The sequence below is a fragment of the Heterodontus francisci genome, chromosome 19, assembly GCF_036365525.1.
Source record: "Heterodontus francisci isolate sHetFra1 chromosome 19, sHetFra1.hap1, whole genome shotgun sequence".
In the NCBI taxonomy this organism is placed as follows: Eukaryota; Metazoa; Chordata; class Chondrichthyes; order Heterodontiformes; family Heterodontidae; genus Heterodontus; species Heterodontus francisci.
In genome coordinates, this window is record NC_090389.1 from 88,305,711 (window position 1) to 88,318,888 (window position 13,178).

Here is a 13,178-nt window from a genome sequence, read left to right on the forward strand (position 1 = left end):
CTCTGTATCTAACCCCGTTTTTTTTTGTTGCTTTACTCTGTATCTAACCCCGTTTTTTTTTTGCTTTACTCTGTATCTAACCCGTTTTTTTTTTTTGCTTTACTCTGTATCTAACCCCGATTTATTTTTTTTTGCTTTACTCTGTATCTAACCCCGTTTTCTTTTTTGCTTTACTCTGTATCTAACCCCGTTTTTTTTTTGCTTTACTCTGTATCTAACCCGTTTTTTTTTGCTTTACTCTGTATCTAACCCCGTTTTATTTTTTTTTTGCTTTACTCTGTATCTAATCCTGTTTTTTTTTTGCTTTACTCTGTATCTAACCTCAGCTTATTTTTTTTTTGCTTTACTCTGTATCTAACCCCGTTTTTTGTTTTTTGCTTTACTCTGTGTCTAACCCCGTTTTATGTCTTTTTTGCTTTACTCTGTATCTAACCCCGATTTTTTTTTTTTGCTTTACTCTGTATCTAACCCCGTTTTTTTTTTGCTTTACTCTGTATCTAACCCCGTTTTTTGTTATTTGCTTTACTCTGTATCTAATCCTGTTTTTTATTTGCTTTACTCTGTATCTAACCCCGTTTTTTTTTGCTTTACTCTGTATCTAACCCCGTTTTTTTTTGCTTTACTCTGTATCTAACCCCGTTTTTTTTGCTTTACTCTGTATCTAACCCCGTTTTATTTTTTTTTGCTTTACTCTGTATCTAGCCCCGTTTTATTTTTTTTTGCTTTACTCTGTATCTAATCCTGTTTTTTTTGCTTTACTCTGTATCTAACCCCATTTTTCTTTGCTTTACTCTGTATCTAACCCCGTTTTTTTTTGCTTTACTCTGTATCTAACCCCGTTTTTTTTTGTTTTACTCTGTATCTAACCCCGTTTTTTTTTGCTTTACTCTGTATCTAACCCCGTTTTTTTTTGCTTTACTCTGTATCTAACCCGTTTTATTTTTTTTTTGCTTTGCTTGTATCTAACCCCGTTTTTTTTTTGCTTTACTCTGTATCTAACCCCGTTTTATTTTTTTTTGCTTTACTCTGTATTTAACCCCGTTTTTTGTTTTTTGCTTTACTCTGTATCTAATCCTGTTTTTTATTTGCTTTACTCTGTATCTAACCCCGTTTTTCTTTGCTTTACTCTGTATCTAACCCCGTTTTTTTTGCTTTACTCTGTATCTAACCCCGTTTTTTTTTGCTTTACTCTGTATCTAACCCCGTTTTTTTTGCTTTACTCTGTATCTAACCCCGTTTTATTTTTTTTTTGCTTTACTCTGTATCTAATCCTGTTTTTTTTTGCTTTGCTCTGTATCTAACCCCGTTTTTTTTTTTTTGCTTTACTCTGTATCTAACCCCGTTTTATTTTTTTTTTGCTTTACTCTGTATCTAACCTCGTTTTATTTTTTTTTGCTTTACTCTGTATCTAACCCCGTTTTATTTTTTTTTGCTTTACTCTGTATCTAACCCCGTTTTATTTTTTTTTTTGCTTTACTCTGTATCTAACCCCGTTTTATTTTTTTTTGGCTTTACTCTGTATCTAACCCCGTTTTATTTTTTTTTTGCTTTACTCTTTATCTAACCCCGTTTTTTTTTGCTTTACTCTGTATCTAACCCCGTTTTATTGTTTTTTTGCTTTACTCTGTATCTAACCCCGTTTTTTTTGCTTCACTCTGTATCTAACCCCGTTTTCTTTTTTGCTTTACTCTGTATCTAACCCCGTTTTTTTTTGCTTTACTCTGTATCTAACCCCGATTTATTTTGCTTTACTCTGTATCTAACCCGTTTTTTTTTGCTTTACTCTGTATCTAACCCCGTTTTATTTTTTTTTTGCTTTACTCTGTATCTAATCCTGTTTTTTTTTTTGCTTTACTCTGTATCTAACCTCAGCTTATTTTTTTTTTGCTTTACTCTGTATCTAACCCCGTTTTTTGTTTTTTGCTTTACTCAGTGTCTAACCCCGTTTTATGTCTTTTTTGCTTTACTCTGTATCTAACCCCGATTTATTTTTTTTTGCTTTACTCTGTATCTAACCCCGTTTTTTTTTTGCTTTACTCTGTATCTAACCCTGTTTTTTTTGCTTTACTCTGTATCTAACCCCGTTTTCGTTTTTGCTTTACTCTGTATCTAACCCCGTTTTATTTTTTTTTGCTTTACTCTGTATCTAACCCCGTTTTATTTTTTTTTTGCTTTACTCTGTATCTAACCCCGTTTTATTGTTTTTTTGCTTTACTCTGTATCTAACTCCGTTTTTATTTTTTTTGCTTTACTCTGTATCGAACCCCGTTTTTTTTGCTTCACTCTGTATCTAACCCCGTTTTCTTTTTTGCTTTACTCTGTATCTAACCCGGTTTTTTTTGCTTTACTCTGTATCTAACCCTGTTTTTTTTTGCTTTACTCTGTATCTAACCCTGTTTTTTTTTGCTTTACTCTGTATCTAACCCCGTTTTCTTTTTTGCTTTACTCTGTATCTAACCTCGTTTTTGCTTTACTCTGTATCTAACACTGTTTTTTTTCCTTTACTCTGTATCTAACCCCGTTTTTTGTTTTTTTCTTTACTCTGTATCTAACCCCGTTTTTTTTTGCTTTACTCTGTATCTAACCCCTTTTTATTTTTGCTTTACTCTGTATCTAACCCGTTTTTTTTTTTGCTTTACTCTGTATCGAACCCCGTTTTTTTTTTTGCTTTACTTTGTATCTAACCCCTTTTTTTTTGCTTTCCTCTGTATCTAACCCCGTTTTTTTTTGTTGCTTTACTCTGTATCTAACCCCGTTTTTTTTTTGCTTTACTCTGTATCTAACCCGTTTTTTTTTTTTGCTTTACTCTGTATCTAACCCCGATTTATTTTTTTTTGCTTTACTCTGTATCTAACCCCGTTTTCTTTTTTGTTTTACTCTGTATCTAACCCCGTTTTTTTTTTGCTTTACTCTGTATCTAACCCGTTTTTTTTTGCTTTACTCTGTATCTAACCCCGTTTTATTTTTTTTTTGCTTTACTCTGTATCTAATCCTGTTTTTTTTTTGCTTTACTCTGTATCTAACCTCAGCTTATTTTTTTTTTGCTTTACTCTGTATCTAACCCCGTTTTTTGTTTTTTGCTTTACTCTGTGTCTAACCCCGTTTTATGTCTTTTTTTCTTTACTCTGTATCTAACCCCGATTTTTTTTTTTTGCTTTACTCTGCATCTAACCCCGTTTTTTTTTTGCTTTACTCTGTATCTAACCCTGTTTTTTTTTGCTTTACTCTGTATCTAACCCCGTTTTCGTTTTTGCTTTACTCTGTATCTAACCCCGTTTTATTTTTTTTTGCTTTACTCTGTATCTAACCCCGTTTTATTTTTTTTTTGCTTTACTCTGTATCTAACCCCGTTTTTGCTTTACTCTGTATCTAACCCTGTTTTTTTTTGCTTTACTCTGTATCTAATCCTGTTTTTTTTTTGCTTTACTCTGTATCTAACCTCAGCTTATTTTTTTTTTGCTTTACTCTGTATCTAACCCCGTTTTTTGTTTTTTGCTTTACTCTGTGTCTAACCCCATTTTATGTCTTTTTTGCTTTACTCTGTATCTAACCCCGTTTTTTTTTTGCTTTACTCTGTATCTAACCCTGTTTTTTTTTGCTTTACTCTGTATCTAATCCCGTTTTCTTTTTTGCTTTACTCTGTATCTAACCCCGTTTTTGCTTTACTCTGTATCTAACCCTGTTTTTTTTCCTTTACTCTGTATCTAACCCCGTTTTTTGTTTTTTTCTTTACTCTGTATCTAACCCCTTTTTTTTTTTTGCTTTACTCTGTATCTAACCCCTTTTTATTTTTGCTTTACTCTGTATCTAACCCGTTTTTTTTTTGCTATACTCTGTATCGAACCCCGTTTTTATTTTTTGCTTTACTCTGTATCTAACCCCTTTTTTTTTGCTTTCCTCTGTATCTCACCCCGTTTTTTTTTGTTGCTTTACTCTGTATCTAACCCGTTTTTTTTTTTTGCTTTACTCTGTATCTAACCCCGATTTATTTTTTTTGCTTTACTCTGTATCTAACCCCGTTTTCTTTTTTGCTTTACTCTGTATCTAACCTCGTTTTTGCTTTACTCTGTATCTAACCCTGTTTTTTTTCCTTTACTCTGTATCTAACCCCGTTTTTTGTTTTTTTCTTTACTCTGTATCTAACCCCGTTTTTTTTTTTGCTTTACTCTGTATCTAACCCCTTTTTATTTTTGCTTTACTCTGTATCTAACCCGTTTTTTTTTTTGCTTTACTCTGTATCGAACCCCGTTTTTTTTTTTGCTTTACTTTGTATCTAACCCCTTTTTTTTTGCTTTACTCTGTATCTAACCCCGTTTTTTTTTGTTGCTTTACTCTGTATCTAACCCCGTTTTTTTTTTGCTTTACTCTGTATCTAACCCGTTTTTTTTTTTTGCTTTACTCTGTATCTAAACCCGATTTATTTTTTTTTGCTTTACTCTGTATCTAACCCCGTTTTCTTTTTTGCTTTACTCTGTATCTAACCCCGTTTTTTTTTTGCTTTACTCTGTATCTAACCCGTTTTTTTTTGCTTTACTCTGTATCTAACCCCGTTTTATTTTTTTTTTGCTTTACTCTGTATCTAATCCTGTTTTTTTTTTGCTTTACTCTGTATCTAACCTCAGCTTATTTTTTTTTTGCTTTACTCTGTATCTAACCCCGTTTTTTGTTTTTTGCTTTACTCTGTGTCTAACCCCGTTTTATGTCTTTTTTGCTTTACTCTGTATCTAAACCCGATTTTTTTTTTTTGCTTTACTCTGTATCTAACCCCGTTTTTTTTTTTGCTTTACTCTGTATCTAACCCTGTTTTTTTTTGCTTTACTCTGTATCTAACCCCGTTTTCGTTTTTGCTTTACTCTGTATCTAACCCCGTTTTATTTTTTTTTGCTTTACTCTGTATCTAACCCCGTTTTATTTTTTTTTTGCTTTACTCTGTATCTAACCCCGTTTTTGCTTTACTCTGTATCTAACCCTGTTTTTTTTTGCTTTACTCTGTATCTAATCCTGTTTTTTTTTTTGCTTTACTCTGTATCTAACCTCAGCTTATTTTTTTTTTTGCTTTACTCTGTATCTAACCCCGTTTTTTGTTTTTTGCTTTACTCTGTGTCTAACCCCATTTTATGTCTTTTTTGCTTTACTCTGTATCTAACCCCGTTTTTTTTTTTGCTTTACTCTGTATCTAACCCTGTTTTTTTTTGCTTTACTCTGTATCTAACCCCGTTTTCTTTTTTGCTTTACTCTGTATCTAACCCCGTTTTTGCTTTACTCTGTATCTAACCCTGTTTTTTTTCCTTTACTCTGTATCTAACCCAGTTTTTTGTTTTTTTCTTTACTCTGTATCTAACCCCGTTTTTTTTTTTGCTTTACTCTGTATCTAACCCCTTTTTATTTTTGCTTTACTCTGTATCTAACCCGTTTTTTTTTTGCTTTACTCTGTATCGAACCCGTTTTATTTTTGTTGCTTTACTCTGTATCTAACCCCGTTTTTTTTTGCTTTACTCTGTATCTAACCCTGTTTTTTTTGCTTTACTCTGTATCTAACCCCGTTTTCGTTTTTGCTTTACTCTGTATCTAACCCCGTTTTATTTTTTTTTGCTTTACTCTGTATCTAACCCCGTTTTATTTTTTTTTTGCTTTACTCTGTATCTAACCCCGTTTTATTGTTTTTTTGCTTTACTCTGTATCTAACTCCGTTTTTATTTTTTTTGCTTTACTCTGTATCGAACCCCGTTTTTTTTGCTTCACTCTGTATCTAACCCCGTTTTCTTTTTTGCTTTACTCTGTATCTAACCCGGTTTTTTTTGCTTTACTCTGTATCTAACCCCGATTTATTTTGCTTTACTCTGTATCTAACCCGTTTTTTTTGGCTTTACTCTGTATCTAACCCCGTTTTATTTTTTTTTTGCTTTACTCTGTATCTAATCCTGTTTTTTTTTTGCATTACTCTGTATCTAACCTCAGGTTATTTTTTTTTTGCTTTATTCTGTATCTAACCCCGTTTTTTGTTTTTTGCTTTACTCTGTGTCTAACCCCGTTTTATGTCTTTTTTGCTTTACTCTGTATCTAACCCCGATTTATTTTTTTTTGCTTTACTCTGTATCTAACCCCGTTTTTTTTTTGCTTTACTCTGTATCTAACCCTGTTTTTTTTTGCTTTACTCTGTATCTAACCCCGTTTTCTTTTTTGCTTTCCTCTGTATCTAACCTCGTTTTTGCTTTACTCTGTATCTAACCCTGTTTTTTTTCCTTTACTCTGTATCTAACCCCGTTTTTTGTTTTTTTCTTTACTCTGTATCTAACCCCGTTTTTTTTATTTGCTTTACTCTGTATCTAACCCCTTTTTATTTTTGCTTTACTCTGTATCTAACCCGTTTTTTTTTTTGCTTTACTCTGTATCGAACCCCGTTTTTTTTTTTGCTTTACTTTGTATCTAACCCCTTTTTTTTTGCTTTACTCTGTATCTAACCCCGTTTTTTTTTGTTGCTTTACTCTGTATCTAACCCCGTTTTTTTTTTTGCTTTACTCTGTATCTAACCCGTTTTTTTTTTGCTTTACTCTGTATCTAACCCCGTTTTTTTTTTTGCTTTACTCTGTATCTAACCCGTTTTTTTTTTTTGCTTTACTCTGTATCTAACCCCGATTTATTTTTTTTTGCTTTACTCTGTAACCCCGTTTTCTTTTTTGCTTTACTCTGTATCTAACCCCGTTTTTTTTTTGCTTTACTCTGTATCTAACCCGTTTTTTTTTGCTTTACTCTGTATCTAACCCCGTTTTATTTTTTTTTTGCTTTACTCTGTATCTAATCCTGTTTTTTTTTTTGCTTTACTCTGTATCTAACCTCAGCTTATTTTTTTTTTGCTTTACTCTGTATCTAACCCCGTTTTTTGTTTTTTGCTTTACTCTGTGTCTAACCCCGTTTTATGTCTTTTTTGCTTTACTCTGTATCCAACCCCGATTTTTTTTTTTGCTTTACTCTGTATCTAACCCCGTTTTTTTTTTGCTTTACTCTGTATCTAACCCTGTTTTTTTTTTGCTTTACTCTGTATCTAACCCCGTTTTCTTTTTTGCTTTACTCTGTATCTAACCTCAGCTTATTTTTTTTTTGCTTTACTCTGTATCTAACCCCGTTTTTTGTTTTTTGCTTTACTCTGTGTCTAACCCCATTTTATGTCTTTTTTGCTTTACTCTGTATCTAACCCCGTTTTTTTTTTGCTTTACTCTGTATCTAACCCTGTTTTTTTTTGCTTTACTCTGTATCTAACCCCGTTTTCTTTTTTGCTTTACTCTGTATCTAACCCCGTTTTTGCTTTACTCTGTATCTAACCCTGTTTTTTTTCCTTTACTCTGTATCTAACCCCGTTTTTTGTTTTTTTCTTTACTCTGTATCTAACCCCGTTTTTTTTTTGCTTTACTCTGTATCTAACCCGTTTTTTTTTTGCTTTACTCTGTATCGAACCCCGTTTTTATTTTTTGCTTTACTCTGTATCTAACCCCTTTTTTTTTGCTTTCCTCTGTATCTCACCCCGTTTTTTTTTGTTGCTTTACTCTGTATCTAACCCCATTTTTTTTTTTGCATTACTCTGTATCTAACCCGTTTTTTTTTTTGCTTTACTCTGTATCTAACCCCGATTTATTTTTTTTTGCTTTACTCTGTATCTAACCCGTTTTTTTTTTTTTTGCTTTACTCTGTATCTAACCCCGATTTATTTTTTTTTGCTTTACTCTGTATCTAACCCGTTTTTTTTTTTGCTTTACTCTGTATCGAACCCCGTTTTTTTTTTGCTTTACTCTGTATCTAACCGCTTTTTTTTTTGCTTTACTCTGTATCTAACCCCGTTTTTTTTTGTTGCTTTACTCTGTATCTAACCCCGTTTTTTTTTGCTTTACTCTGTATCTGACCCGTTTTTTTTTTTGCTTTACTCTGTATCTAACCCCGATTTATTTTTTTTTGCTTTACTCTGTATCTAACCCCGTTTTCTTTTTTGCCTTACTCTGTATCGAACCCCGTTTTTGCTTTACTCTGTATCTAACCCTGTTTTTTTTTGCTTTACTCTGTATCTAACCCCGTTTTCTTTTTTGCTTTACTCTGTATCTAACCCCGTTTTTGCTTTACTCTGTATCTAACCCTGTTTTTTTTTGCTTTACTCTGTATCTAACCCCGTTTTTTTTTGCTTTACTCTGTATCTAACCCGTTTTATTTTTTTGCTTTACTCTGTATCTAACCCCGTTTTCTTTTTTGCTTTACTCTGTATCTAACCCCGTTTTCTTTTTTGCTTTACTCTGTATCTAACCCCTTTTTTTTTTGCTTTACTCTGTATCTAACCCCGTTTTATTTTTTTGCTTTACTCTGTATCTAACCCCGTTTTATTTTTTTTGCTTTACTCTGTATCTAACCCCGTTTTATTTTTTTTTTTTGCTTTACTCTGTATCCAACCCCGTTTTTTTTTTGCTTTACTCTGTATCTAACCCCGTTTTATTTTTTTTTGCTTTACTCTGTATCTAACCCCATTTTATTTTATTTTTGCTTTACTCTGCATCTAACCCCGTTTTATTTTTTTTGCTTTACTCTGCATCTAACCCCGTTTTATTTTTTTTTTGCTTTACTCTGTATCTAACCCCGTTTTATTTTTTTTGCTTTACTCTGTATCTAATCCTGTTTTATTTTTTTTGCTTTACTCTGTATCTAACCCCGTTTTATTTTTTTTTTGCTTTACTCTGTATCTAACCCCGTTTTATTTTTTTTTTTGCTTTACTCTGTATCTAACCCCGTTTTATTTTTTTTTTGCTTTACTCTGTATCTAACCCTGGTTTTTTTTTGCTTTACTCTGTATCTAACCCCGATTTATTTTTTTTTGCTTTACTCTGTATCTAACCCCGTTTTTTGTTTTTTGCTTTACTCTGTATCTAACCCCGTTTTTTGTTTTTTGCTTTACTCTGTATCTAACCCCGTTTTATTTTTTTTTTGCTTTACTCTGTATCTAACCCTGGTTTTTTTTTGCTTTACTCTGTATCTCACCCCGATTTATTTTTTTTTGCTTTACTCTGTATCTAACCCCGTTTTATTTTTTTTTTGCTTTACTCTGTATCTAACCCTGTTTTTTTTTTGCTTTACTCTGTATCTAACCCCGTTTTATTTTTTTTTTGCTTTACTCTGTGTCTAATCCTGTTTTTTTTTTTGCTTTACTCTGTATCTAACCCCGTTTTATTTTTTTTTTGCTTTACTCTGTATCTAATCCTGTTTTTTTTTTTGCTTTACTCTGTATCTAACCCCGATTTATTTTTTTTTGCTTTACTCTGTATCTAACCCCGTTTTATTTTTTTTTTGCTTTACTCTGTATCTAATCCTGTTTTTTTTTTTGCTTTACTCTGTATCTAACCCCGTTTTATTTTTTTTTTGCTTTACTCTGTATCTAACCCTGGTTTTTTTTTGCTTTACTCTGTATCTAACCCCGATTTATTTTTTTTTGCTTTACTCTGTATCTAACCCCGTTTTTTGTTTTTTGCTTTACTCTGTATCTAACCCCGTTTTTTGTTTTTTGCTTTACTCTGTATCTAACCCCGTTTTTTTTTTTTCTTTTTTTTTCTGTATCTAATCCAATTTTTTTTTCTTTTTTTTTTCCTGTCCTGGGAGTGTTTGATGGGGACAGTGTAGAGGGAGCTTTACTCCATATCTAATCCCGTTTTTTTTTTTCTTTTTTTCCAAGGTGGCCTTTGTTCCTCAGGCCCCCTTTATATACACACTTATATTTTTAAAATAACTTTATTAAAAACAGAAATAAACAAAAGCTCAAATTAAAATGCCATTTTCGTCATCGACAATGCACTCCAGTCCCTGTGGTGCCCACCGGTCGCGGAAGGCCTCAAGCGTACCGGCGGACACCGCCTGCTCCTTCTCCAGGGACACCCGGGCGCGAACGTAACCGCGGAAGAGGGGCAGGCAATCGGGGAGGACGGAACCCCCGACGGCCCGCAACCTGGACCTGTGAATTGCCACCTTGGCCAGGCCCAGGAGCAGACCGACGAGGAGATCCTCCTCCTGGCCCAAGCCCCTCCACACCGGGTGCCCAAAGATCAGGAGCGTGGGACTGAAGTGCAGCCAGAATTTGAGGAGCAGCCCCTTCAGATACTCAAAGAGGGGCTGCAACCTCGCACACTCCGTGTAAACATGGAACACGGACTCGTCCAGGCCACAGAAAGTACAGGCGGCCTGGGAGTCCGTGAACCTACTTAAAAGCCTATTTCACGGGACTGCTCTGTGCAGCACCCTCCACCCCAGGTCCCCGATCTAACCCCGTGCTCTACCTGTCCTGGGAGTTTTTGATGGGACAGTGTAGAGGGAGCTTTATAAGTTTTATTTCCTGCGTTTTTGCTCATAATAATGTCTGGGAGATTAATCTTTAATTTCTTTAAAGTCTTGGAGCATTGCAGACCCAAGTGTGACCAGTACAGGAAGGCATAAAGACATCTCTGGAGAAAGTCGAGTTTGAGTGGAATTGTGAACAATCAATGGGTTGTGTCAGTGGCTGAGTGTCATTACATAGGAATAAATAGAAACTACATCACAGAAATGGGCCATTCGGCCGAACTCATCCATGCCGGTGTTTACGCTCCACCCAAGCCAAAATAGTGCCTTGCAATCTTTTGCATCTACCATAGAGAGAAAACAGGGAACTACAGGCCAGTTAGCCTAACATCAGTCATTGGGAAGATGCTGGAAACTATTATTAAAGTCGTCTTAACATTGCACCTAGAAAAGTATAGTATGATTAGAACAAGTCAGCATGGTTTTACTAAAGGGAGATCCTGTTTAACAAGTTTATTAGAGTTTTTTGAGGATGTAACTAGTAGGGTAGATAAAGGGGAACCAGTAGATGTAGTATACCTGGATTTTCAAAAGGCATTTGATAAGGTGCCACATAAAATATTAATAGACAAGATAAGGGCTCATAGTGTTGAGGGTAATATATTAGCGCGGATGGAGGATTGGTTAACAGAGAGGAAGCAGAGAGTGAACACAAATGGGGCATTTTCTAGTTGGCAGGCAGTGAATAGTGGGGTGCCTCAGCTATTTACACCCTCTAGTAATGACTTGGATGAAGAGACAGAGAGTAATGTATCTAAGTTTGCTGATGATACAAAGCTCGGTGGAAAGGTAAGCTGCGGGGAGTGTGTAGAGAGGCTGCAAAGAGATATAGACAGGTTAAGTGAGTGGGCAACAAAATGTCAAATGGAGTATAATGTAGGGAAGTGTGAAGTTGTTCACTTTTGTCCTAAATAGAGAAAAGCAGAATATTTTTTTAAAGGTGATATGGAGGTAATAGGAGGTGCCCAAGAGAGGCTGAGGTGACACTCTCCCCTCCATCACTCACCCCAGCCTCCTCCTCCCGCTGTTTTCCCACAACAACAAAGCTGCGATAGGAAAACTCCTGCAAATGCTCCTCTGACCGTTCTCTGCTCTGCAATGCTCCTCCATCACAAAGCTTACCAAGATTTTGTTCTTTTTCCCTCTGTACAAGTAGATGTGGAGAGTTCAAGTTTGCAGTTGGATGACGAAACTCTTAATTCGATAAGAATCAAGGAAGTGACATTTACTGAGGTACAGGAATCACTAAGAGAGAAAGGGGGAAACAGAGAAAGAGAACAAACTTGCATTTAATAAAGCACTTGGATGGGACAGTGTAGAGGGAGCTTTACTCTGTATCTAACCCCGTTTTTTTTTCTGCTCAGTTCTGCAGTAGCAGCAAATTTATTGCTTTTTTTATACATTTAATATAAATATCTTGGTTCCGCATCGAGCTCAAACTCAGTGATGTCCCTTCTCAAAGATTCTTCATCAATTCCAGACTAGGTCCAAGCTTCTCACAAGGATGGGCTGGAATATCTAACCCCGTGCTGTACCTGTCCTGGGAGTGTTTGATGTGGACAGTGTAGAGGGAGCTTTACTCTGTATCTAACCCCCGTGCTGTACCTGGCCTGGGAGTGTTTGATGGGGACAGTGTCGAGGGAGCTTTACTCTGCATCTAACCCCCGTTTTTTTTTTAAGGTGGCCTTTATTCCTCAGGCCCCCTTTATATACATATTTACAGTTTTAAAATAACTTTATTAAAACCAGAAATAAACAAAACTCAAATTAAAATGCCATTCTCGGCGTCAACGATGCACTCCAGTCCCTGCGGTGCCCACCGGTCGCGGAAGGCCTCAAGCGTACCAGTGGACACCGCATGCTCCTTCTCCAGGGACACCCGGGCGCGAAGTAACCGTGGAAAAGGGGCAGGCAATCGGGGAGGACGGACCCTCCGACGGCCCGCAACCTGAACCTGTGAGAGGAGATCCTCCTCCCGGCCCAAGCCCCTCCGCACCGGGTACCCAAAGATCAGGAGCGTGGGACTGAAGTGCAGCCAGAATTTGAGGAGCAGCCCCTTCAGATACTCAAAGAGGGGCTGCAACCTCGCACACTCCGTGTAAACGTGGAACACGGACTCGTCCAGGCCGCAGAAAGTACAGGCGGCCTGGGAGTCCGTGAACCTACTTAAAAGCCTATTTCACGGGACTGCTCTGTGCAACACCCTCCACCCCAGGTCCCCGATGTAAAGGGGGAAGACTCCCGCGTAGAGAGACCTCCATCGGGGTTTCCCCACGCCGCCAGATGGCAACGCGGACCGCCAGGGCGTGTCCGGCCGGCTGACGAGGGCGAGGAAGTGGAGAGTGTGCAGGAGCAGCCCGTACAGGAAACCCCTCCGCGCCGATTGGAATGGCACGGAGGGCATTTCCGAGAGGCGGCTCGGGTTGTACGGGACCGGCTCCCGAGGAGGCTTTCGGGGCCTGGGTCCGATGAGCAGTTCCGGCCGGCGGGGATCGCCCTGACTGGAGGCGACCATGTTCCAGACTCCGAATAGATCCCGGTTAAAGACAGGCAACTCCCCCAGAGAGGCGCGGTTAACGGACTCCACCGGGAGCTGTGTGTCGTCTTGAAGGCAGTGACACTGGCGGAAAAAATACGTCGCCAGTGCACACCATCTGGGAGGAAGCTCGATGTACAGGTATCTCTGCAGGGTCCGAAGGCGGAGAGTCGCAGCCTGGGTGCGGATGCACACCAGCGACTGACCGCCCTCCTCAATCGGGAGACTCAGGACCGCAGCAGAGACCCAGTGTTTCCTCCTGCCCCAGATGAAATCGATGAGT

The 13,178-nt window shown here is 36.9% G+C and overlaps 1 protein-coding gene across 1 annotated transcript in view; it reads left to right on the plus strand.

The window, feature by feature from the left end:
* LOC137380352 (uncharacterized) overlaps positions 1–13,178 on the plus strand; it is a 142,305-nt gene that overhangs the window by 82,564 nt on the left and 46,563 nt on the right. Inside the window, exon 7 of the mRNA XM_068052280.1 lies at positions 11,516–11,592. Coding sequence (XP_067908381.1) covers positions 11,516–11,592 — 77 coding nt within the window. The remainder of the gene's footprint in view (positions 1–11,515; positions 11,593–13,178) is intronic.